This window comes from Pempheris klunzingeri, chromosome 13 (assembly GCF_042242105.1).
Source record: "Pempheris klunzingeri isolate RE-2024b chromosome 13, fPemKlu1.hap1, whole genome shotgun sequence".
NCBI classification, from domain to species: domain Eukaryota; kingdom Metazoa; phylum Chordata; class Actinopteri; order Acropomatiformes; family Pempheridae; genus Pempheris; species Pempheris klunzingeri.
This window is the reverse complement of record NC_092024.1, coordinates 24,825,082-24,851,677: the sequence shown is the minus strand read 5'-3', so window position 1 is coordinate 24,851,677 and position 26,596 is coordinate 24,825,082. Positions and strand designations below refer to the sequence as shown.

Genomic DNA, 26,596 nt, shown 5'->3' with positions numbered 1-26,596 from the left:
TTCATCCACGGATCCACTGCAAAGAGGAGCAGCTAACCGCTGATCCGGCTCACGTTTACTGGAGATAACTTTACAAAATGTAAAAAATATCGCTTAAAAAATGCCTCCTTCCAAAAAACCCACATTTTAGTTCCAAAACTTAGATCATGATTATCCTCAACAATGTGATCGATCTAGAACACATCAGTGCATGAACGTGTCGTCTGGTGTTTTGGCTCCTGCAGGACTCTGTGTCTGATGTGATGGAGCTCCTGAAGAGGCAGGAGGACCTGGAGGCCATGATCCAGGCCCAGAGCGACCGCTTCATCACACTGCAGAAGAAGAAAACACAGGTTAGTAGGTAAATTACACGAAAAATTAATGGAGTTTGGTTTGTGGACTGAAGCAAAGACTGATGAACTCTATTTCTTCTTCTTCTTCTTCTTCTTCTTCTCCTCAGAGGGAGAAGAGACTGGGTCTCCATGGAAACGAGAGCCCGGACCCTGAGGACAGAAAACCTCCGGCCAGAGTTTCGTCGCTGAGGCGTAAACCGTCGGACCCGAAGCCTCCGCGGACGTCTTCCTTCAGAGACATCGACCGGCGGGTCAGTGGTGGCAGGACGGACAGGAACATCAGACCGTCTGCGCCAGACGGGAAAACCAGTACCACGACCTCCGCTGGTCCCCCGCCGAGCCCGTCTCCACGCCTGGACTTCAGGGGAACCAGCCCTCCTCCCCCCGGAGCGTCACCTGGCTCCTCCTCTCCAGAAGGCTCGCCATCATCTCCCCCCTCCTCTCCCAAACCTCTCCCTCCATCCTCCATTTTGTCTCCATCTGAGGAAGACCGTGGTCCCAGATCCAAACCTCCTCTGGCTCCGAAGCCCAGGATCCCGGCCGCAGAGCGGAAGCTCAGGCGCCGCTCGGAGCCCCCGAGCCAACCGGAGAAGCTCAGCACACCACCTGACTCGCCTCCACCAATCAGAGAGCTCACTGCTCCCACCGAACCGCCGCCTTCGCCCTCTGCCACGCCTTCATCGAGGGACGAGCCCGACGACCTGCCTGATTCTCCTGCTCCGCCTGCTGCCACACAGGTGACACCACCTGACTCTCCTGCTGCACCAATCACAGAGGAGGATACGAGATCAGCTGACCTCACACCCAGGAAGTTAGAGGATGTACCTGAGGAAGAGCCCAGCCCCCCCAGCCCGGAGGTAAGACCTGCCACCCCAGGCGAGTTGACCATCATGACTTCATAATGATTGACAGCTGATTGACGGGCGCTCTCTCACACCTGTGGTCAGGTGACACCAGTGCGGCCAATCAGAATGGAGGGAACGCTGGAGATCAAACTGAAACAAGGAGGAAACAAGGTGAGAAACTGACGTCACCACAGGTGAGTCCAGACAGAGCCTGTGAGAGGAGACACGCTCACGACACGGTCAGCTGACACAGGTGACAGACGCTCTTACAGGTGTGTTTGTCTGTCTGTGATTGGCCGGCAGGGTCTGGAGCGCTGGGAGGAGGTGTTTGCTGTCCTGGAGGGGGAGACGCTCAGTCTGTTTAAAGACACAGCAGCTGCTGCACAGGTACGACAATCATCCACAGGTTTATATTATATTATATTATATTATATTATATTATATTATTAATTCAATCATTATACTGTCTCATTAGTCATATTTATTTATTCTGTAGAATCATTTTATTTTATTATGTATTTGTATTTTTTCATTGCTTACATATTTATAGGCATTGATATTATTTTATTATTACTTATTTCTTTATAATTATTTAATCATTATTTTATTTATTATTTATTTAATCATTATACTGTCTTATTAGTCATATTATTTTATTAACCATTATGTAATTTTACTCATTGTGTTATTTTATGAGCCATATTATTATTGGTATAATTTATTTTTATCTTTTATTATATGTATTTTCTATCATTTATTTTTTTAGCAGGTACAATTATTTTGTTTTATTAGTTGTTAAATTATTTTATTATACATGATATTCTTTTATTAGTCAGTGTTTTATTATTTTTATGAGTTATTTATTTGCCTGTTTTTACTATTATTAGTATTTTCTAATGTTGTATTTGTTACTACTTATTCAGTTGTAGTCATAATGTTATTTTTATAATGTATTTTCTGTATCTTTTATTAAATATCTTCATTATTACTGAGTTAATCTTGACATGGTAGTGTTGTGCTGTGCTTCCACAGAGGGCCTCTAGGTGGCCTCCTATCAACACGGCTGGAGCCGTCTGCCGGGAGAACGTTTACTACCGGAGGAAGGAGAACACGTTCAGAGTGATGTGAGATCACCGGCTTCACCTCCTCAGATCAGAGATAAAGTCTATAATAAAGTCTAAATAAAGAATAATTTAAATTAAATGGTGTTAATTAGGATGTTTGATGTTTTCACAGAGCAAACTGAATGTTGTTATTAGAACTGAAGCTGGATCAGAAATATTTTCATCCTTAATAACGAGGAACCTCTTTTAGACTTTAAAGGAACAGTTCAGATTATAGTTAACTCTGCTTTAAACTGTGTGTGTGTGTGTGTGTGTGTGTGTGTGTGTGTGTGTGTGTGTGTGTGTGTGTGTGTGTGTGTGTGTGTGTGTGTGTGTGTGTGTGTGTGTGTGTGTGTGTGTGTGTCAGACTGGAGGACAGCAGTCAGTATCTGTTTGCAGCATCCAGTAAAGAGCTGCAGCTCCTGTGGGTGAAGAAACTCCAAAACTCCTCTGAATGTGCCAGCAGCGACTCTGACGACTCCGGGTAAGAACACACACACACACACACACACACACACACACACACACACCAGTGAATTACTAATAGCACCCATAAAATACCTGCTGTCAGAGCCTTATTACAGGGCGTCCACGCTTGTTTCCGGTTTCACACACATTCTGATTGATTTGATTCTGGTTGCATGAAATTTTAGCAGCGTTTCTGCTCCTCGTCAGCCGCTGAGCTGATGAAAACTGAGGCAAAGTCAGCAAATATGCAGGAAGTAAAGTGAAATTTACAGACTTACTACAGACAAATGCAGTAATTTTACCTCACAGAGCACAGAACCTGGTGTGGGTTCGGTGTTTTAAAGGGTTGGTTAAAGTACTAACCTGTAAAATACAATAAGTCACACAACAACACAAACACACTGACTGATGGAGGCAGCAGCTCTAAAATCCCTGTTTTAGTGAATGTAGTCTGGTGTGTGTGCTACTGGATCTACTGGACCAGTTCCAACACTTTCAGTCCAGGGGCCTAAATAGGGTCCAAGTTTAAAAACACATTATAAAAGAACATAAAAGAGGCTTTTGCAAATATCTGAGAATGTAGAAACTCATGTCTCACTGAGGAGGGGCTCATGTTTCATGTCAGAACATAAAAAGTGCTTTAAGAAATGGTATAAAATCAACACAATAAATTATATTAGGAAATTAGTGATGACTGAAGGATCCCATCAAACAAAGCTCTTATTGATTTTGGTCGGTGCTCAGAGACTATTGATGGTTTAGTATTTGGGTGTTCCTGTCTGGACTGAGCTGCTCCCGGTCCAAACTAATGAAACGAGCAGTGTTGAGCGGCTGGTTTCTGGTTTGGAGTCGAGCAGGACGTCTGTCAGTCAGAGGCTTTTTGATGGAGTTTCAGACTGAAGGGGTTTCCTTCAAACAGCGGACGGTAATTCACCTCCAACTTTTACATCTACCTGTTCACACTGTGCGCTGTGGGGGCACCAGGCGGCTCTCAGGTGGGTGAGAGGCCAGACAAATGAAAGTCCCTGACAGCAGGATTTCTTTTTTAATAAGATCCCTTGACTAGACGAATTATATTACAGGTGCACAATAGTGGAAAAACCCACGGCGGCTGAGGACACGGCTGTGGGGCTATTCAGCTGCAGAGCATTATGTCTGGTTTAGTCTGCAGCATGGAGAAGCATCGTGCTGCACAGGCGACGTGACTAATGCAGGCATGAAATACTCTAATGAAGTGACTCCTGCAGGAGGGACGTGGTCTTTATTCAACAGGAGCAGAAATAGAGGTGGAAAAAGGAGACACGTTGGCTTTAGCGGCAGTTAGCATCCAAGCTAGTTGGTTTGACCTCAGTGGAAACTCTGAAGCTGGTGACAGGGTGGACCGGGGTTTAGCGTGTTAGCTAACAAGATACAAGCTGTAAACCAGCTGGCAGGTCTGGTCTCTGTGCTAAGCTAGGCTAACCAGGCCTCGGACTCAGACTTTTCTCTTTCCTAAATGTTTTCTCTTAATATATCCCCAGTTTCTACAAGCTAACATTAGCTCTTTGGCTAACACACAGAATTAGTTAAATGAATACTAGCCCTGTAACATTAACTCTTTAACTTAAACTGCTCCCCGTGCTTCTACTCTCAAGATTAGTTCTAATGCTCCCCTTTGTTCAGCTAAAACATGTTAGCATGCTAGCTCAGTCTGTGGTTTGGGGCAGGGATCCACGCAAGTAGTCGACTAGTTGGTTTAATGTAGCTACCCGTCCTCGTCGGCACCTGATATACTAGTTGGTCAAACTAATTATCAGTATTTGATGTACAACCCAGATTAGCTGTTGTGTCTAAGGTGTTATGTTAGCCACCATGCTAATGTCCAAATGTCCAAAAGTAGGACAACGATGACAACCAGCAGGGTTTAGCATCATTTAAATCTAGAAAATAAGAACAAGGTTGTACATGGGCTTTGTCTCAATATTTACTGTGCGATGTTCGTAATCCACGCCGCAAAGAGCCATTTAAACTACGGTTTGGTTAAAAGACCATAAAACCAGTTGTGCTAAATTTTGACTGATACTTTAACTACATGATGCTGAGAGTACTTGTGTACTCGTCTAATCTAAGTTCAGATTTCCGTTAAATCAACGGAGAAATTAGTGTCTTTGTGTGTTAGCTGAAGCTAACGTTAGCTTGTGGTTGTGGTTCAGGAGGCCGTCGTCAGTCAACCTGAGTCTGGAGAAGTTGGCCGAGGCTCCGGACGATTTGACCTCCAGCAAACCGCTCGACGGGCGAGCTGAGAGCCTGGAGAGACAACCATCCAGTGACGGGCCGCCTCCGCCCAAACCCCCCCACACGTACTACAACATACACCGTTACCCTGACGACGGGGAGGCCGGGACCTCAGGTGAGACCACGTGCACGCCGCGTAACCCTGACGACCAGGTGATCAGTGAGCACGGCGATGACTCTGTGGATGTTTGGTTTGTCACGCTGCAGGTACGCAGAGCCGCCACAACCGGCCCCCCGACGCCCAGGACCCCCCCACAGGGACCCCCCAGGTAACTGATGACGGGAGCAAAGACAAGTCGAGGAGGAGCGTCTTCAGGAAGCTTTTCACTAAGAAGTAAAACCTTTTCAGAGACGTTCATATTGGAGTAAAGAGGTTTAGGATCAGGACACGTCTCCTGACGAGGCCTCGTTAGACACCAAGTAAAGATCATTTTAATTAGTTCAAATTCATTTTACACACAAACTCCTTTTGTTCCACGTGTTCACAGAAGTACAGAAGCCAGAGAGTAAAAATAAGTGATAAGAAAAGTGGAAATAAAGAAAAGGCATCAGAATCACAAAGAAATGAGCCAGAGGGAAGTTTTCTGACACAAGGTCCACTTACTGACTTTCTTCCAGCGAGGAAGGCTGAAAGATGCAGTTGAAAGGTCCAGAGGAAAGCTGGTAAGTGGACCTTGGGTTGGTTGTTTCTGTTGTGTTGTTTGTACCTCTGAGGCTGAACGCTGTGAGAATTAGAAACTGGAGAACATGTCGACAAACAACCTCAACGAGATGTTTTAAATTTAAGAAATCAGTTCAAAGACAACACGGTGAAGTCGTAGTATTACTAGTAGTAGTAGTACTAGTGTTAGTAGTACTAATACTAGTGTTAGTACTAGTACTAGTAGTAGTACTAGTAGTAGTGGTACCATTATCAGTGTGTTTTCTGATTTTTTGGGGATATTCTGGATCAACAGATCAATATAATAATAAAGTGACTGTAAACTGTAAAAAGTGTTTTTAATGTTTTTAAGTGCTTCTCCTAAAGAGCTGAATAGTGTGGTCTCCATGGTAACAAACCAGTGACAGCTGCTGACCAGCGTTTCCATGGTAATGAGTCAGTTACAGCGGCTGGCCAGCGTCTCCGTGGTAACAAGCGAGCTGACCCGCGTCTCCATGGTAACAAACCGGCGACTCCCGCTGAGCAGTGTTTTCACAGTACAGTTCGGTGTCACCTTCTAAACAGCGTCTCCATGGTCACAGCTGCTGACCAGCGTTTCCACGGTAACAGTCAGTTTCGCCCGCTGACCGTTGTTTTCACCACGGGCTGAATGTAAGACCATCACCTCCAGGCTTGGTCGATACCGACAAATCAGAGGACGCTTCTTTATAGACTGATACCGACCAATCAGAGGACGCTTCTTTATAGACTGATACCGACCAATCAGAGGACGCTTCTTTATAGACTGATACCGACCAATCAGAGGACGCTTCTTTACAGACTGATACCGACCAATCAGAGGACGCTTCTTTATAGACTGATACCGACCAATCAGAGGACGCTTCTTTACAGACTGATACCGACCAATCAGAGGACGCTTCTTTATACAGACTGATACCGACCAATCAGAGGACGCGTCTTTATACAGACTGATACCGACCAATCAGAGGACGCTTCTTTATACAGACTGATACCGACCAATCAGAGGACGCTTCTTTATACAGACTGATACTGACCAATCAGAGGACGCTTCTTTATACAGACTGATACCGACCAATCAGAGGACACTTCTTTATAGACTGATACCGACCAATCAGAGGACGCTTCTTTATAGACTGATACCGACCAATCAGAGGACGCTTCTTTACAGACTGATACCGACCAATCAGAGGACGCTTCTTTACAGACTGATACCGACCAATCAGAGGACGCTTCTTTACAGACTGATACCGACCAATCAGAGGACACTTCTTTATAGACTGATACCGACCAATCAGAGGACGCTTCTTTATACAGACTGATACCGACCAATCAGAGGACGCTTCTTTATAGACTGATACCGACCAATCAGAGGACGCTTCTTTATACAGACTGATACCGACCAATCAGAGGACGCTTCTTTATACAGACTGATACCGACCAATCAGAGGACGCTTCTTTATATAGACTGATACCGACCAATCAGAGGACGCTTCTTTACAGACTGATACCGACCAATCAGAGGACGCTTCTTTATAGACTGATACCGACCAATCAGAGGACGCTTCTTTATAGACTGATACCGACCAATCAGAGGACGCTTCTTTATACAGACTGATACCGACCAATCAGAGGACGCTTCTTTATACAGACTGATACCGACCAATCAGAGGACGCTTCTTTATACAGACTGATACCGACCAATCAGAGGACGCTTCTTTATACAGACTGATACCGACCAATCAGAGGACGCTTCTTTACAGACTGATACCGACCAATCAGAGGACGCTTCTTTATACAGACTGATACCGACCAATCAGAGGACGCTTCTTTATACAGACTGATACCGACCAATCAGAGGACGCTTCTTTACAGACTGATACCGACCAATCAGAGGACGCTTCTTTACAGACTGATACCGACCAATCAGAGGACGCTTCTTTATACAGACTGATACCGACCAATCAGAGGACGCTTCTTTATACAGACTGATACCGACCAATCAGAGGACGCTTCTTTATACAGACTGATACCGACCAATCAGAGGACGCTTCTTTATACAGACTGATACCGACCAATCAGAGGACGCTTCTTTACAGACTGATACCGACCAATCAGAGGACGCTTCTTTATACAGACTGATACCGACCAATCAGAGGACGCTTCTTTACAGACTGATACCGACCAATCAGAGGACGCTTCTTTATAGACTGATACCGACCAATCAGAGGACGCTTCTTTACACAGACTGATACCGACCAATCAGAGGACGCTTCTTTACACAGACTGATACCGACCAATCAGAGGACGCTTCTTTACAGACTGATACCGACCAATCAGAGGACGCTTCTTTATAGACTGATACCGACCAATCAGAGGACGCTTCTTTACACAGACTGATACCGACCAATCAGAGGACGCTTCTTTACAGACTGATACCGACCAATCAGAGGACGCTTCTTTATAGACTGATACCGACCAATCAGAGGACGCTTCTTTATAGACTGATACCGACCAATCAGAGGACGCTTCTTTACACAGACTGATACCGACCAATCAGAGGACGCTTCTTTACAGACTGATACCGACCAATCAGAGGACGCTTCTTTACAGACTGATACCGACCAATCAGAGGACGCTTCTTTATAGACTGATACCGACCAATCAGAGGACGCTTCTTTATAGACTGATACCGACCAATCAGAGGACGCTTCCTTATAGACTGATACCGACCAATCAGAGGACGCTTCTTTACAGACTGATACCGACCAATCAGAGGACGCTTCTTTATAGACTGATACCGACCAATCAGAGGACGCTTCTTTATAGACTGATACCGACCAATCAGAGGACGCTTCTTTACAGACTGATACCGACCAATCAGAGGACGCTTCTTTATACAGACTGATACCGACCAATCAGAGGACGCTTCTTTACACAGACTGATACCGACCAATCAGAGGACGCTTCTTTATACAGACTGATACCGACCAATCAGAGGACGCTTCTTTACAGACTGATACCGACCAATCAGAGGACGCTTCTTTATAGACTGATACCGACCAATCAGAGGACGCTTCTTTATACAGACTGATACCGACCAATCAGAGGACGCTTCTTTACAGACTGATACCGACCAATCAGAGGACGCTTCTTTACAGACTGATACCGACCAATCAGAGGACGCTTCTTTATAGACTGATACCGACCAATCAGAGGACGCTTCTTTATACAGACTGATACCGACCAATCAGAGGACGCTTCTTTATAGACTGATACCGACCAATCAGAGGACGCTTCTTTACAGACTGATACCGACCAATCAGAGGACGCTTCTTTATAGACTGATACCGACCAATCAGAGGACGCTTCTTTACAGACTGATACCGACCAATCAGAGGACGCTTCTTTATACAGACTGATACCGACCAATCAGAGGACGCTTCTTTATACAGACTGATACCGACCAATCAGAGGACGCTTCTTTATACAGACTGATACCGACCAATCAGAGGACGCTTCTTTATACAGACTGATACCGACCAATCAGAGGACGCTTCTTTATACAGACTGATACCGACCAATCAGAGGACGCTTCTTTACAGACTGATACCGACCAATCAGAGGACGCTTCTTTACAGACTGATACCGACCAATCAGAGGACGCTTCTTTACACAGACTGATACCGACCAATCAGAGGACGCTTCTTTATACAGACTGATACCGACCAATCAGAGGACGCTTCTTTATACAGACTGATACCGACCAATCAGAGGACGCTTCTTTACAGACTGATACCGACCAATCAGAGGACGCTTCTTTATAGACTGATACCGACCAATCAGAGGACGCTTCTTTACACAGACTGATACCGACCAATCAGAGGACGCTTCTTTATACAGACTGATACCGACCAATCAGAGGACGCTTCTTTATACAGACTGATACCGACCAATCAGAGGACGCTTCTTTATACAGACTGATACCGACCAATCAGAGGACGCTTCTTTACACAGACTGATACCGACCAATCAGAGGACGCTTCTTTATACAGACTGATACCGACCAATCAGAGGACGCTTCTTTACACAGACTGATACCGACCAATCAGAGGACGCTTCTTTATACAGACTGATACCGACCAATCAGAGGACGCTTCTTTATACAGACTGATACCGACCAATCAGAGGACGCTTCTTTATACAGACTGATACCGACCAATCAGAGGACGCTTTTTTATACAGACTGATACCGACCAATCAGAGGACGCTTCTTTACAGACTGATACCGACCAATCAGAGGACGCTTCTTTACAGACTGATACCGACCAATCAGAGGACGCTTCTTTATACAGACTGATACCGACCAATCAGAGGACGCTTTTTTATACAGACTGATACCGACCAATCAGAGGACGCTTCTTTATACAGACTGATACCGACCAATCAGAGGACGCTTCTTTACAGACTGATACCGACCAATCAGAGGACGCTTCCTTACAGACTGATACCGACCAATCAGAGGACGCTTCTTTATACAGACTGTGATGCTGACCAGTGTCTCCATGGTAACAGTACAGAATAGATCGCCGTCTGAACGAGGATCTGACCCCTAAACCGTCTGAAGTGACGTCATCAGTCCTGATCTCCACCCTCATGAAAAGTGACACTCGCTCACAGAAAACTATCGACCACAAATCAATTCAGACTCAATCCGCCGCATTTAGGAGCAGAAAAGGTTGGTGGCGGCGTGAAGACGCCACATTAACGGGGAGGATGCTCCACGCTGGAGAGAGTTTACAAGACAAACTTTGGTCTTAATGACTCAGTGTTGTTGGAGATGAACTCTCTTTATTTATTAATGAGCAACAAATCCAAACATCTTCAGACTCATCCTCTCCTCCATTCAGGCCGATCAATAAGTCAATCATTAAAAATAATGAGTCAGATTAAGGCTTCAGGAGTTCAAACACTTCTTCGGTTTGGGGAATTAAAGTCGATTGAAGTGTCTGAGTGAGAGTCATTCAGCCTCAGGACCAACTTATTTATCCTCCTTTTACACCCACACCTCTCACTTCTCTCTGTTAACATATAATCTCATTCATTTGACTGATTACTGGCAGATTTCTGCTCTGCTTTCATCACAATGTCGTAGATTTATGGGAAATATTGTTAAAACAGAATTTCGCACACGAGCCAAACTCATTAATTTGATTGAATTTCTCTGAATGTTTTAATTAAATATCTCCACATTTCATCGCCGTCGGCTTCCTGGTTGCTTTTCTTCCTCTCAGAGGAGGTCTGCGCGTGTTGTTTAGCTACAAACACCATCCGTTTATCGATTTATTGATTCCTTATGTAACCGTACAGACTTTTCATTTCCCCCATCGGTGATGCTGAGGTCAAAGGTCGACTTCAGGCTTCACAGTAAATATGTTAAACTTCATCTGTAGAACAGCTGCAGGAAGGAGAACTCTGGTGTTTCTACCCATGATCCTCTCTGTCCACATCCTGGTGTGTGAGTGACTGGTAGGTAGTAAAAGTGTTGGAACTGGTCCAGTAGATCACCTCAGCCAGCAGACACCAAACGGGCTGCAATGGCTGCAACGTGATCCTTTGGGACAACTGCACCTGATCACAGTAGGTCCACTAAAAGAGCTTGTTTGATCCACTGACAGGCTCAGAGTGTTATTCTAAGTGTGTGACAGCATCATGGAAAGGATCCCTACAGAGAGAGACCTGGAAGATCCTTTTGGTTTAACCACAAACAGCACACACACCAGACTACATTCACTAAAACAGGGATTTTAGAGAACAGGACAAAAGTCACACAATAACACAGACACACTGACTGATGGAGGCAGCAGCAGAGCAGCAGCTCCTGTGTCCTGTTCTCTAAAATCCCTGTTTTAGTGAATGTAGTCTGGTGTGTGTGCTGTTTGTGGTTAAACCAAAAGGATCTTCCAGGTCTCTCTCTGTAGGGATCCTTTCCATGATGCTGTCACACACTTTTTAAAAATCAGTTTTGAAGGTGAACTCTGATAAACTCTAACCTTCACAGCAGCACAGTAACTTCTTATTCTAGTTTAATGGCTCCTGGTAGAACACTCAGTAACAAAAGTACTTCTCATTAATCTTGTCTTTAATTAAACTAAACACGTGTCCTCTCACATGTGATATCAGTCTCAGTTTAATAATCCTGAATCCTTTTATCCTGAGATGTGAAGCTTCATGTTAAGATAAAAGCTGCTGTGTGGTTCCTCTCTGAGCCACAGGGTGGCGCTGTCTCCACATGAATGCTGCTGCTCCTCCTCCTCCTCCTCCTCCTCCTCCTCCTCCTCCTCCTCCTCCTCTCCCAGTTTGAGTCTGAGGCTCCAGCCGGCAGATTGTCCGGTTCAGAAGTTTATTTTCAGCGCTTGACATTGATTGAACCATTAACCCCGCGGCGCCCGGCAGTTAATGATTTTCCTGCTTGTTTTTCTGCAGCAGGAACTTTTCTCTTTTCTCTGACTGAAGCTTCATCACGTCTGCGGCTCTTCATCCCTCCACCTGAGGATGAGGAGGCCCCTTAATTCGGTTTACAGACTCACACTCAGAGTTTGAAGTTAACACTAAATATTTACAGCAGAAACTCGTCAGCACAGAAATATGGAACAAATAGAAACAGGTTTTATTTTGAGGATTCAGAGAAAAACCTTTGATTTGTTACTGTGATTATTAGAATTTAATGTTTTATTCTCACTAAAGATAAAAATCACCTCAGACTTTAGTCAGTGAAGGAAACTGGAAACTGCTCAAAATATCAGGAAATCAAACTTCAACAGCAAATGATCCTTAATAAACTAAAATTAAGACTTAAGTTTTCCCTTAAATAACCTCTGACTGTTTAAAGTGGATTCCTGTTTCACAGCAAACTACTTTATTAACTAGTTTATTAACTAGTTTATTAACCAGTTTAAAACAATAAAGTCTAAAGAATTTTACTCATTTTTAAAAAACCTTAAAATAAATAAATAGATAAATAAAAAAAAAAAGATAAATTTAAAAAACTTGAAATGAATAAATAACACATTAAAATAGATAATTAATAAATAAACTAGTGAATTAAAAAAAAACTTAAAGTAAATAAACCCTTAAAATAAATAGTTCAGACTGTTTGTGTTGCTGTAGTTCCTCTTCCTGCCGCTCGGGGGCGCCTTCAGTCCTCTTCTTCTTCTTCTTCCTCCTCATCTTCCTCGTCTTTCCCTCTGACCCTGAAACTCAAAATAACTGAAGCTGTTTCCATGTTTTTAGACACGAGGATGGAAAACAAACAATCATCCTTCATCCCTCAGTCAGATCAGGGGTCAAAGGTTCCTTAAAAACCTCCAGAAACACCTTAAACAGTCCCAGAATTTTCCTTTAATCTCTGTAATCCAACAAGAACTCCCCTTAAGATCTCACAGAGGAACCAATAAAACCCCTTAAGAGTCCCTGGAAGTCTTCAGGGCAGCTACTGCCCCCTTAATAACCCCACAGAGACCCTTTGGACTCCTGTAACCTCCTTAAAACCCTTTAAATGCCCCCTGGAATACTATAGCAGCACCCAGAACCCTTAAAATCACTCTTAAGAACCAGTAACCCCCTTAACTTTTATTGTGAAACCTCCACGACTGATGGAATCCATTTAAGAACCCAAACATGGATCCACAATTACCCTTGAACCCCCCCAACAACCCCTAAAACACCTTAATACTCCCTTAAAAGCCCCATTAAAACCAACACGACCTCCTAAAGTACCAAAGCCACCCCTTAATAACCCCATAGATCCTCTTAAGGCGTGGAACACTTAGGAACCCTGTTGGATTTATTGAAAACTCCTGAAAACCTCTAAAAAGTCCTCAAGAAAACCCTTAATAACATCTAGAGCCGCCTCAGAAAATCCATTATTGTTACCCCCTTACAAACCCAAGGAATCCCTTAAATGTTAGAGCCCCTTTAAGAAGCACAGAACACCTAGAAACCCTAAAAGAAAAACCTTAAGTGCACAAGGCCCTCTTTAAATGCTGCCAGAATCCCCTTAGAACTTGCAATTAACCCTTAAAGTATCCCTGAAATGTGTTGAGAACCCCTAGAACCCCCTGATGAACCCCCTTAAGTACACGAGGACCTCCATAAAGGCCACTGGAACCCCCTTAGAACACTCCAGTGAAATAACCCCTTAAAACCCTGCTGAGAACCCCTTAACAAACCCTTAATGCTCTGCAGCTGTTTCACATCTGGATCAGAGATTTTGATCAGAAACCTTAAACTTTAAACTCGTTCACTCTGCGGATGAATCAGATCTTTCAGGTTGATTAAACATGGAGGCTGAATTTTTCACCAGTTGGTGTAAAAGTGACGGAAAAATGAAAACAGATGATGTTAATTATGACGGAGGTCAGAGGGCGGCGCCTCGTTCTGTTTTCTCTGCAGCTCTGATCAAATTTAAAAACCTTCCAAACACCAAAACACAAAGAAAGTTCCCAGAGATAATTATCTTTTTTTATTATTCTCATCAGAAATAAATCAGTTTCATACAAACTGTGAAGTGAATTATTTTCAGCTGAAGATCGCAGAACATAAAGTTTTTAAATTTTCAGCTTTATGATATTAAGTTGTCTTAGAACAGCTTCACAGTAAAAAGCAGCTGGAAAATTAGTTTTTTATCATTTTCATGAAAAAGTTTATTTCAAATTTCCTCTTTTTCTGAGGAAATTAAAATGTTTGAACTTTGTTCTAAATTTTGGGAAAAAATGAACTGGGTCTGGTTTGGTTTGAAGTCCCAGTTAGTAGTTCAGCATCAATAGAGGGAAGGAGAGTCAGGCTCTCTCTCATGCTTCAGGCGGCAGGTTTTAGTGTTAAATGTGGTTTAAAATTCAAAAGATAATGAATGGAGTCTGGTCTGGTCCGCTCTGATTTGAATAGCCACTTGTCAATCTCTCCCTCAGGCTTCACACTGCATTTTTTAGCATTCAAACATGTTTTAGAATTGATAAGAAAGCGAATGGAGTCTGGTTTTGTTTGGTTTGGTGATGCAAGATGCAGAAGTCAGCCTCTGTCGTCCTCAGCGCTGCAGGTTCAGCACTGTCATGAGGTTCAGAATTCAGGAAAAAATGAACTTAGTCTGGTTTGAAGTACCGGCTGGTAGGTGACCAGCTGTTTCTGTCCCTCCCTCCAGTTTTAGCATTGATGCTGCGTTTTAAAATTCTGAAGCAAATAAAAGGAGTCTTGTTTGATCTGAACTCCAACCGGACCTACAAAAGACACAAAGACACAAAGACACAATCATCCCTCATCCGTCACGCTGCAGATTTAAGCAGCAACAGAGTTTAAAACTAAACTGAACGTTTGATGAAGAATTCAAACTGAACTTTAGTCTGTTTTAAAATTCAGGAAAAAATGAACAGAGTCTGGTTTGGGCTGCTTTTCTTCTTCATGGCCATATTTGTCTGTTTCACGCAGCTTTAAAGGTTCAGTTCGCACAAATATTCACTGAAAACCCTGAAACAGACGCTGCGTTTGTTTTCTCTCTCAAGATGGATGGACGTCTGTCCTCTTCCTCTTCCTCTTCATCCTCCTCCTCCTCCTCCTCCTCTTCACCTCCTCCTCTGCACCTCCTCCTCTTCTTCATCCTTTACTCTTCCTGTTCTTCTTCCTCTGCATCTCATCTCTTCCTCCTCCTCCTCCCATTGGCCTCCTCTTCTTCTCCATCCTCCTCCTCCTCTTCCTCTTCACCTCCTTCTCCTCTTCATCCCTTACTCCTCTTCTTCTCTTCCTTCCCCTCCTCCTCCTCCTCTTCCTCCTCCTCCTGTGATCAAAACAACAACAACAACAAACAGGCGCTGTGCTGAGTTCACGGTGTCACCAAGAATCCGACAAACAAGCACCAATTTACTGTCCCGTCAAAATAAAAGCATGAAGGAAAAAACAAACTACATTCTCTAAAAGGAATTTATTTTTCAGACGTTAAATCATCAAAGGCTCGTTTTTATGTAAGAAAAATGCGCCAAAGCAAAGAGTTCATCATCCCTCCTCCTCCTCCTCCCCTTCCTCCTCTTCTTCTTCTTCTTCTTATTATTATTATTATATTATTATTATTATTATTATTATTATTATTATTATTATTACATTTGAACGTGGAAAAATCTGTCTGACAAAAGAAAATCGCTACTAAAGACTCACTTTTTTTAGGAGCTTTCAAGCAATAATCTTCCTGTAAAGGTCACGAGAAGTGACTGAAAGCTCCGGAAAAGCCCAGACGTGGATCTTGTTAATTATGATGTTATTTACAACATTAGAAATAATCATAGTTCTAATTAATTATTAAATGTCCTACCATTTAAACACCAACTCTCGGCTTACTGATTTTTTTAAATCAATTAATTAATCAATTGATTGATTTATATTTATATATTTATCATATATTAAGTCAGACTAAACGTCACGTCCATCATTCATGTAAAATCCTGTCACATTGAAAATGTTTCACATTTTTACAACAAACAAATAAAACGGGAAGAAAACCATCAAAAATCATAAATCTGCTCAGAAATATTAACAACAAACAAACTGAGTTTCAAAACAGGAATTTAAATTTATTTCATGTTCAAACTGAGTGTTTGTCTCCGCAGCAGCTTCACGGAGCCTCAGAGAGAAATAAAATCACCTGTTGGGGTGGAAATGTGGGCTTTTCCTCACTCAGGCCTCTTAATGTTTCCAACATGAGACGAAATCACCTGAAATAAATCACCTGAAATAAATCACCTTAAATAAATCACCCTTAAATAAATCACCTTAAATAAATCCCCCTTAACCTCGGCTCACAGGCTGCGGTGTTTCGGCCCAGTGTGTCCGAGCTCCAGCTGCTCCTCCGGGGAGAGAAGTTCAGGTCCCCCGGAGCCACAAACGCCTCCCGCTTGTCTCCAGTCTGTTAAATTGGATGAAATCTGAACGGAGTTCTGAATGGGAGGATTTTCTCTCACATTTACGCACAAAAACTTTGGATTTGAAAACTTTAGCTTTTTTCTCTCCTTGTTGGAGGAAGATTTCAAATATCTGCAGGTTTCAGAGTCACGTGAGCATTTCAGCAGAGTTAAAGCCGTTTTCTCTCTCCTCAAACATCCTCACTTCTCCTCCGGTTAAGGTCGCTCCGAGGCTCCCAGTCCACCTTAAAGGAGCCAGACTGCGTGTGATTAAACAGTTTTAAGGTGGAATGACTGAGTTCACAGCTTGTGCTTTTCTGTCAGTCTAAACATGGAAAAACATCCCATAATAAACACAGTAAAACCACGTCTGTGGTGTCAGTGAGGGACTCTGTCTGCAGTAATAGTACATGTTTATAGTACTGATACTATTACTCAGTGTATCACCATAGCAACAGGACTTCATGCAGCTTTAACTATAGTTGTGGTGCAGTAGTACTAATACTACTAGTACTAGTACTAGTAGTATTAGTGTACTAGTAGTATTAGCAGTATTACCGAGTATTAGTACAGACAGTACTCCCAGTAGCAGAGTGGTATCAGTACTGTTAGTAGTACCAGTGTAGTATTAGTACTCCCAGTAGAACCACTGAACACGTTTCATGTCTGAGAAAAATCAGTCACATGTTTTTATATGTTTCCATCTTTGTGGTAAAGAAGTACAAGTACTAGCAGTACTGGTGTAGTACTCGCAGCAGTACTATTGTAGTATCATCAGAATTATCAGTAGTACTGGTAGAGCACAGTCAGTACTTGTGTGTATTTGCAGTATTAGTTGTAGTACTGCTGTTGTAGTATTAGTACTGCAGTATTAGTACTTCTTGCAGTTCTTTGATTTTTCCTGTTAAATGTTGTTTTTTTTAAATATTTTTGGGTCAAAATGTTTTTTTAAATCAAACAGAAAACTGAATCCTGTCTGTGGTTGTAGTACTGAATACAGTAGTACTGCAGTTGTACTCGTCCTGGTGGTACTGGTAGTACTGGCGGTACCAGCAGTAGTACATGAATGTAGTACTGCAGAATAAAGGTTCGCTTTATTTATTATTATTCACCGTTGATGATAAACCCGTTAAAACACGTTGGAATGCTCCTTTAAACGCTGAACTCTGAAAGCTGTCCTCGCGGCCTCCGCTCCCTCTCGGCTCGTGCTGCTCTCGGATTTCTGCTCCGACATGAAGGAAACTTCACCACGAGCCTCCAGGAAGCGGCACGCGGACTCCACACCGTGTTTACGCCTCCCGGCGCGCATTTTACGCGCATTTTACGCACGGAGAGCCTTTGGAGACGCAGCTCGTGGCCTCTCTGCGCCGCGCGGGCTGACACGCGGATCAACTCCGCGTGTCCTGACCGTGTCCGCGTGCCCTCCGGTCCCCTCTGTGTTTATTTTCCTGGACGCAAACAGGTCTGGAGACGGCGAGGGGAAAATATTTGAGTGTAAATATGAGGAGCGGCGGGGATTTGGGTGCACGCGTGCATGGTGTGTTTTCCAGCTACGGTTTTAGTTGAGGTGGGGGGGGAGTGGGAGGAGGGGAGGGGGGAGGCAGACAGGGGTGAGTGTGTTTTCCACGCTGCAAAAAGTGTCCGCGCTCGTGTTTTTTTTGGGCGTGTTGGAGGCTCCGAAAGTGATTTCTGCGCGTAAAAATCACCAAAATGAACCAAAATGAATCCGAAAATTAAACGTTTTTAGATGAAGTTGAATTTATTTAAATTTAAATTACAGTTAGTGTTTTTAAAGAGAGAGACATGGAGCTCCGAGTTTAAACATTTGTTTAAAACAAATGCAGAAATAATAATAATTAAAAAAAAACAAAAACGACCCGCTGTGGAAAAATAAAGAGAAAATCCGATCTGAGAGATTTTCAGATTTGTTTGGATCAAATTTAGATTTTTTTCCTCCTCAGAAAAGCCTGAAAACCCTCTCGTGGTTCATTCGGGTGTTTTTTGCAGCGTGCTCGGCATTGGTGGATGTGTGTGTTTCCCTGTGCGTCATGATTGGCTGAAAGCGCAGAGGACGCCTTAATATTTAATACTAATGTTCCCCTGGTTGGCTGAGGACTGGAAAGGTCCAACCAATGTTTTTTACTTGCTTTAGTGGCTGTGGCTCCCTAATTAATTGCAGCTATCTGTCTCCTATCGATGTGTGTGTGCATGTGTGTTGTGTGTGTGTGTTTCCTCTTTTCTCCCCAAACCGAACATGAAATAGTTTGTTGGGCTATACTTTCCTTCTTCCTATCGTTCCCCCCTTCCTTCCTTCCCGTCCTGGTTCGCAGGCAGAGACAGGACAGATTGAAACCCAGCTGTGTTCGTCGCTTTTGGTCGTTGCCATTTTCCCCCCTCATTGCCCGGTGATGTTGGATATGGGAGAGCGCAAAGAGGTGAAAATGATTCCTAAATCGTCGTTCAGTATAAACAGTTTGGTGCCCGAGGCCGTGCAAAGCGACAACAACAACCACCAGAACCAGCAGCACCACCACCAGAACCAGCACCACCACCAGAACCACCTCCACCACCGGCCCGGCGGCGCGGACGAAGCCGAGCAGAAGGCTCCTCTCCCGGCCGCGCAGCAGGACGGCAAAGCGGAGCCTAAAAGTGACTCCTCGAGTCAGGAGAGCTGCCCGGACGAGAAGGAGAAGCAGGAGGAGAAGAAGGACGGCAAAGACGGAGACGGCGGCGCCGGAGGGAAGGACGGAGACAAGAAGAGCGGCAAGTACGAAAAACCTCCTTTCAGTTACAACGCGCTGATCATGATGGCCATCCGGCAGAGCCCGGAGAAGAGGCTCACCCTCAACGGCATCTACGAGTTCATCATGAAGAACTTCCCGTACTACCGGGAGAACAAGCAGGGCTGGCAGAACTCCATCCGGCACAACCTCAGCCTCAACAAATGCTTCGTCAAGGTGCCGCGGCACTACGACGACCCGGGCAAGGGGAACTACTGGATGCTGGACCCCAGCAGCGACGACGTCTTCATCGGCGGCACCACCGGGAAGCTCCGGCGGCGCTCCACCACCTCCCGGGCCAAGCTGGCCTTCAAGCGGGGAGCCCGGCTGACCTCCGGGCTGACCTTCATGGACCGGGCGGGCTCCCTGTACTGGCCCATGTCCCCCTTCCTCTCCCTGCACCACCCGCGGGCCAGCGGCGCCCTGGGCTACAACGGGACCTCCTCGGGCTACCCGGCTCACCCCATGTCCTACAGCACCATGCTCACCCAGAACATGAGCCACAACCACTCGTCGTTCCCGTCCTCCAACGGGCTCAGCATGGACCGGCTGGTCGGCGGGGATCTCCCCTACGCGACGCACCACCTGACGGCGGCGGCCCTGGCGGCCTCGGCGGTGCCCTGCGGCCTCTCCGTGCCCTGCTCCGGGGCCACTTACTCCCTGAACCCGTGCTCGGTCAACCTGCTGGCCGGGCAGACCAGCTACTTCTTCCCCCACGTCCCGCACCCCTCCATGACCACGCAGACCGGCGCCGGCAGCGGCGGCTCCTTGCAGGCCGCCCGGGCTTCGGCCTCCAATTCCCCGCAGGCTCCGTCCTCCTCGTCGCTGCCCTGTGACTCTCTGAGGCCGGCCCTGTCCGGCTCTCTGCCGGCCTTCTCCTCGGGACTTTCCGGGGGTTTGTCTGACTATTTTACGCATCAAAACCAGGGGTCGACCTCCAACCCGCTTATACACTAACACCCCCAAACCCCCAGCCTCACCCCTCCACCTTACCCCTCCATCCATCCACCCATCACCCCTCCATCCTCCCATCCTCCCCTGTCCTCCCTGAAGGAGTGAGCATCTTAAACTGACTGGAACTGTAAGTTGAACATTTTACACTGAACATTTACATTGTAAAAAAAAAAATTACAAAATTATTATAAACTACCTACTATAGAAAAAAGAGGAGAGACTTAAACTGCAAAACAAAAAAGAGCAGCAGAGAAACTGACAGAAAGCAGCGCTGAAGTTTCCAGGTATTTTTTAATATTATTATTATTATTATTGCCTCTTCTTCTTCTTCTCCTTCTTCTTCTTCTTCTTCTTCTTCTCTCTCTTCCTCTCCTGCAGGTTTTATTTCTGTGTACATAATGTCTGTTACTATAAGTGTCCGGGGTTTGTCTGTATAGTTCTGTCAGTCAGCGACGTGCAATGTGATCCGAGCTAAGAGCAGAGAGACTGATGGAGCTGCAGGCCGAGTCCTTCTGTGCTGGTTTGTTGTTGGTGTTGTTGTTGGAGGAGGCATTACTTTTTATAGAATGTGTATTTAAAATAGTTCTGTCTAATTTTTACGATTTAAAAAAGGTAATAATAATAATAATATACCTGCTAGGCTAATAATAAGAATAATGATGGTAATAATAATAAGAATAATAATAATAATAATATGTGTAATAGCCGGTTTGCCCGCATGTCTGCAGTATTATCAGGTATCATGCGGGTTAGAAAAGAGGCGGCGGAGAATGATTTTATTTTACAAAAATTTAAACACTAATTTTTTAATTTTCTATTCAGTGTTTTCTTTCTTTTTTCTTTTTTTTTTTGTTTTGTTTTTTTTAAAGCGACTCCCGCCGTTAAAGTCCTGAGGCTGTTTTCTCCATTCATCCATTTCCCAGTTTAAAAACTGTTAATGTACTTTTTTATAGACCAAAGAATCGGTTTTTAGGAAACATTTTAGAGTCAGTATTCAGCTGACAGAGGCCTGGTGTTGTAGGAACTAATGAGTGAGTGAGTGAGTGAGTGGATGAAGGAGTGAATGATGCCTCCCTCACTGCAGAAAATGTCCATTTAAACGAGATTTTTATCGCATTTTTTACGTTATTTTTTTTTTTAAATATTTTTTTTGTTTTCTTAAATTAGCAGAAATTTGAATGGAGTTTGGTGGCGCCGATTTCAAAATTTCCCCACGAGTGTTTTGTTGGTGCAGCTGGAGGCTTTTTTATTTTATTTTATTTATTTTTTAAATCTGCCCCGTTTTTAGATCAAAAGCTGAACTGCGTTGCAAACAGCGTAAATGTACCTCCTCTGCAGATTTGAAGGCGTAAAGGTCTCGTTTCCACATGGATGTTTTCCGCGGTGGCAGCCTGTCATGTGCTTCTCTCACTGGAACCGTGACGCCGATAAAAACGGACGTTCACGCTTCTTCTTCTTCTTTTATTTTTTTTGTATAATTAGTAAAAGAGAGAGAAAAATGTCTATTTGTAATTTGAATTTGGGGTTTTCCTTCTTTCTCTCCCAGAGGAGGAACAATGTAAAAACCCGTTTGTTTGACAGAAGAAAAAATGCCTCATTATCTAATACTACTTGGAATGATTGTCCTTTAATTGTCGTCTCTAAAAACAATTTTTCATGGTTGTGATACTATTGTGGTCTTATTCTTATTCCCGTGTTTGTCGCTTACAGAAGTTAAAAAAAGAGAAAAAAATGTTTTAATCATAAAAAAATAAAAATAAACGAATAGGTTACATTCATAACTAACGCAAATCCTTTTGTCTTCTTTGCTCCTGCCGTCCTGTTGTCACTGTTTTTATCACCAGGCTCTTGAACGCACCGATGAACTAATCCAGCTGTTTTGTTTAAAATCTCTTTTTAATTATTAGTTTGGGATTTTGGAGCCAAATGTTTGGATCTCAGCTTAAACTCGCTGTTTTCTTAACGCGGTTCTTCACGGCGCTGCTTCCCAGGTGGAGTTCAGACTGTTATTATTTTATTTTTGTGGTTTTAGTGGAGCCCAAACATCAGCTGTGGCTCCACGTGAGACTTTCCTGTTTGGGTTTGGGTTTGTTGTTGTTTACGCGCCGCGGAGCGCGTGTGCGTAAAGCTGCTTTTACGCGTGAAGATTCCGCGTCCTGCTGGAAAAACTGTGTCAAGCGGTGCAGCCAGAGGTCGCGTGAAGGCTGCGGGACGGTCTGAGCGGGACAGGCTGCGGGCTGCGGGGCTCTGTGCGGGTTCACGGAGACTCTCTGCGCACAAACCGGGCGGAACACCGTCTGATGAGTTCACTGGCACGCTGCTGGGGTCGGAGTTTAGAGGTTCGGCTGCTTCATTCTGTCTGATTCTCTCTTCTCAAAGCTCAAATTCAGAGTTAAACGTGCGGATGTGTCTGATTTCCCCTCCGGTGTGTCTGCGGGAGCTGCGGCTGGTTTTCTGTGTGTGTGTGTGTGTGTGTGTGTGTGTGTGTGTGTGTGTGTTTATGTTGTTGGCTCATTATTTACAGATCAAACCCAAACTGTGTTGCAAACAGTTGAAATTCATCCTTTAAACCTGCAGATTTTCCTTCTTTGCTCAGACTAAAGTCAGAATTAGATCTTTTCCTCTCCGGGTTGTTTTATTTCCACTAAATGAGACTTTCTGAGCTTCCAGAAGCTGCTGAGCTTCAATTTTAACCGTTTTCACGAGCCGGTGTCTTGTTGCTGCAGCTTCTTCTGTGTTTTGGTGTTTTGGTGTTTTGGCTCTTTGCTTCTTTCTGGTTTTATTTGTTTTCCACAGATGAAACAGAAAAACTGTTCCTCTCTGTTCTTGTTCAGACACGTGAAGCTCTCCAGCTTCTGTTTGTGGGGTTTTTCTGTAGCTGGTTGATTTTTCTCTTCTTCCCACTTTATTTAGTTTGGTTTTAAACCGCAGTAACAGATGAATCCTCCAACCTGCACATTTCTCCTGATTCAGTAAAGAAAAGTCAGAGTTGAAGCCTGATTCCGCTCAGACTGCTTGTGTTCACACCGGAGATCTAAACCGTGTTAAAAACGGATCAAATCTTCTCCTCAAACCCGCAGATTTTCCCGTTTTTTGGATTAAAAGTCTGAATTTGAGCGTTAATTTTCTCCCTGTTTGCTCTGGAGAAGAGACGTTGTGCTGAAGGTGCTGATCCGGATCTGAGTGTTTGTGGTTCTGTGATCCGGATCTGAGTGTTTGTGGTTCTGTGATCCGGATCTGAGTGTTTGTGGTTCTGTGATCCGGATCTGAGTGTTTGTGGTTCTGTGATCCGGATCTGAGTGTTTGTGGTTCTGTGATCCGGATCTGAGAGTTCGTGCTGCAGCTGTAGTGTTTTTATTATTATCATTATTATTATTTTACAGATTTCTGCCTCCAAATTGAAAAAAACAGCTGAAATTTAAACGGAGTTCTGTTAAAGAAAAGTCCAGTTTTCGGGTCGGATCTCCTCCTCTTCCTCCTCTTCCTCCTTCTTCTTCGTGTGGTTTTATTCCTGCAGTGTGTTTTTAGCCTGTTGTCTCCTGCAGGTTTCGTTTCTGCGCATCGTTAAAGTTTGAGATCAGAAATGTTTCGCTGTTTTACGCGCAAGAAAAAAGTCGTTTTGAGGCAAAAACAGCTTCAGACTGTCCGGACACTTTGTGGCCCAAACTGCCTCTGAAGCCTGAAATAAGAAATAAGAAATAAGAAATAAGAAATAAGACATTAGACATTAGAAAGGGTTTAATGTAAAATGTGAACATGAACTGCTGCTGTTTTTTTATTTTTTATCTTTAATTCAGTTTGTGTCAGAAACCATTTGAAAGAAGCTCCGATGTGATGAAGAGCAGCAGGTCAGAGGTCAAACACCTTCAGCGGAAAAAACCCCGAAATTACAAAATAAGAGTTTTTCTGCAGCTGAAATCAAACACCCCCCCCTCCCACACACACACACACACACACACACACACACTCTGCTCGGGTTTTATTTTCTGTTCTGGGGAGAAGCTGCAGCCTGCAGGAGGTCAGAGGTCACACAGACACGATCTGTTGTTATCGATCAGTGATCAGCTGATCAGACGGTTCGGCTTCTTCTCTGCTTTTTATTTATTATTATCATTATTATTATTATTATTATTCTTTAGAATAATCTGTGTGAGATGTTTCTGTGCTTCTGTCCTCTGAGGCTCTTTGTCCCTCCTCGTGTGGGAGGCTCAGTTTCCCATGATGCTCCTGGTTTCTGCAGCAGCCTGAATTTTGGGTGGAGAAATATTCAGATGCTGTGTGAGCAGCAGGAGTCCAGGCCGGTGTTTAACGTTGTGTCACATTCTGGAGTCTTTAAAGTGTAACACATCAGAGTTTGATCCTTTAAAGGCCTCGTCCTCTCCAGGGGTTCAAGGGTTTCAAGGCCCTTCAAAGACCGATATCAGGCTGGAGGAGCAGAATCTCTGCAGGAAATCCTGAATCTTTAAACGTTTGGTCCTAAAACTGAACAAACAGACGGCGGCTGGTGTTTTTGTTTGCGTCCAGTGAGGCTCTGAATTCACCGGGAAAGTTTGAGGGTTTTAAAGATTTGAAAAGAGAAAACTGTTGTTCTGGTTTTCAAAAGCCTCCCATCAGGGTCCCAGGATGCTCTGACGTCTGTTTCTGACACAAAACTCTGAATCATTTCAACACTTTTGGCGCCAAAATGGAAAAAAGTGAAGCGTTGGTTCAACAGAGGCTTTTATTTTGACACACTGACAAACAAAACACTTAATATTTAGTTTTTTAGCAACGAAAAAAGAAAAATGAGGAAAATTCTTCTTAAAAATTTCACGTTTAGTTTCCAAAAATCCAAATCTGTTGTTTCATGTGAGATTTTTTTCTGTCCAACGCTTTAAAAAAGATGTTTTATCGTCTGAAAACACAAACGAGGATTCAGGCTCCTGATGAGGCTCAAAAAAGAAAGAATTTTTAAATGTGACCTTCAGGCTTTTTTATACAAACAAGATGAAACATTTAAATATTCAATATTTGATATTTTCGGCACTAAATTGGAACAAAACATCAACTGAAGTCTTTTTATTATTAAACTGCTCTTCAGACCAAACTGAACATTTTTAACTCTTCACATAAAAACAGTTTGTTTTCCTGATAATCTTTTATTTTTAGGTAAAAGCAGCAGCAGTGTCTGAGACTGAAAATCTTTTCTTATTTAAACTATTATTATTATTATTATTAAATCTCCTCGTGTTGAAGAACAAAGATTGAAAAACGTTCAAACGAAGAAAACGTTGGAGACTTTTTTTAGCCTCAAACTGGAAAATTTAAAATCATAATTTAATGTTTTTGATAATTACATCATCTTAAACGTCACAGATATACAAATCAAGACTTCAAAACCACAAATCAGATTTAATTAGAGACTTTTAGAGTCCAGTGAGGCTTTAAATCCATGACATTTCCTGAAAAAGCCTTTAATTTGAAAAGCTACCTGCTTCCTGTCTGTCCCAGTGACCTCATGGACACCTCACATGTTGAGATGACCAGTTTAAGCTTAAGTGTGGCGAGTTTGACTTTCAGAATAAAGCTTGCCGAGGCTCAACATCCTGTTATGCTTTCAAAATAAAGCTTAGTGCCGCTGGGCCCAAAAAGACGGATTCTGACGGATGTTTTACGAATCATTTGTGCGCAGTTTTTACTTTCCGCCTCATTTGTACGACGTGTTGCTGTCAGAGACGACGCGGCACTTCTGTAACTAACGCACTTATTTTACCGTTAGCCGGACGCTACGTGTTCAGGATGCTAACGTGACCGCGGAGAGTTCACGGCGTCAAACCGACACGTGAAAAGCTTCAAATGTGCAGACGCCATCTATGACATCACGAAAAAACACACGGAAAGCAAAACATGTTACGACGACACGCGACAAGAGACATGAGTCTGATCTCAGATCAGCGTGGACGGTCTATCCTCTGATCTGAGATCAGCGTGGACGGTCTATCCTCTGATCTGAGATCAGCGTGGACGGTCTATCCTCTGATCTGAGATCAGCGTGGACGGTCTATCCTCTGATCTCAGACCAGCGTGGACGGTCTATCCTCTGATCTCAGATCAGCGTGGACGGTCTATCCTCTGATCTCAGACCAGCGTGGACGGTCTATCCTCTGATCTCAGATCAGTGTGGACGGTCTATCCTCTGATCTGAGACCAGCGTGGACGGTCTGTCCTCTGATCTCAGA

At 43.8% G+C, this 26,596-nt stretch overlaps 2 protein-coding genes across 2 annotated transcripts in view; both read left to right on the top strand.

Annotated features, from left to right (window-relative positions):
• Nucleotides 1-5,955, top strand: part of sptbn5 (spectrin, beta, non-erythrocytic 5) — a 44,553-nt gene extending 38,598 nt beyond the window's left edge. The window contains exons 73-80 of the mRNA XM_070842971.1: nt 225-332; nt 440-1,189; nt 1,280-1,348; nt 1,481-1,564; nt 2,210-2,301; nt 2,648-2,764; nt 4,941-5,137; nt 5,230-5,955. Coding sequence (XP_070699072.1) covers nt 225-332; nt 440-1,189; nt 1,280-1,348; nt 1,481-1,564; nt 2,210-2,301; nt 2,648-2,764; nt 4,941-5,137; nt 5,230-5,360 — 1,548 coding nt within the window. The 3' untranslated portion in view covers nt 5,361-5,955. The remainder of the gene's footprint in view (nt 1-224; nt 333-439; nt 1,190-1,279; nt 1,349-1,480; nt 1,565-2,209; nt 2,302-2,647; nt 2,765-4,940; nt 5,138-5,229) is intronic.
• A 12,821-nt stretch (nt 5,956-18,776) lies between these two features.
• foxg1a (forkhead box G1a) lies at nt 18,777-20,425 on the top strand. The gene is given in 3 exon segments (XM_070842892.1): nt 18,777-18,863; nt 18,865-18,937; nt 18,940-20,425. Coding segments are annotated over 3 exon segments (1,602 nt in total). The 3' UTR covers nt 20,382-20,425.
• The last annotated feature ends 6,171 nt before the right edge of the window (nt 20,426-26,596 follow it).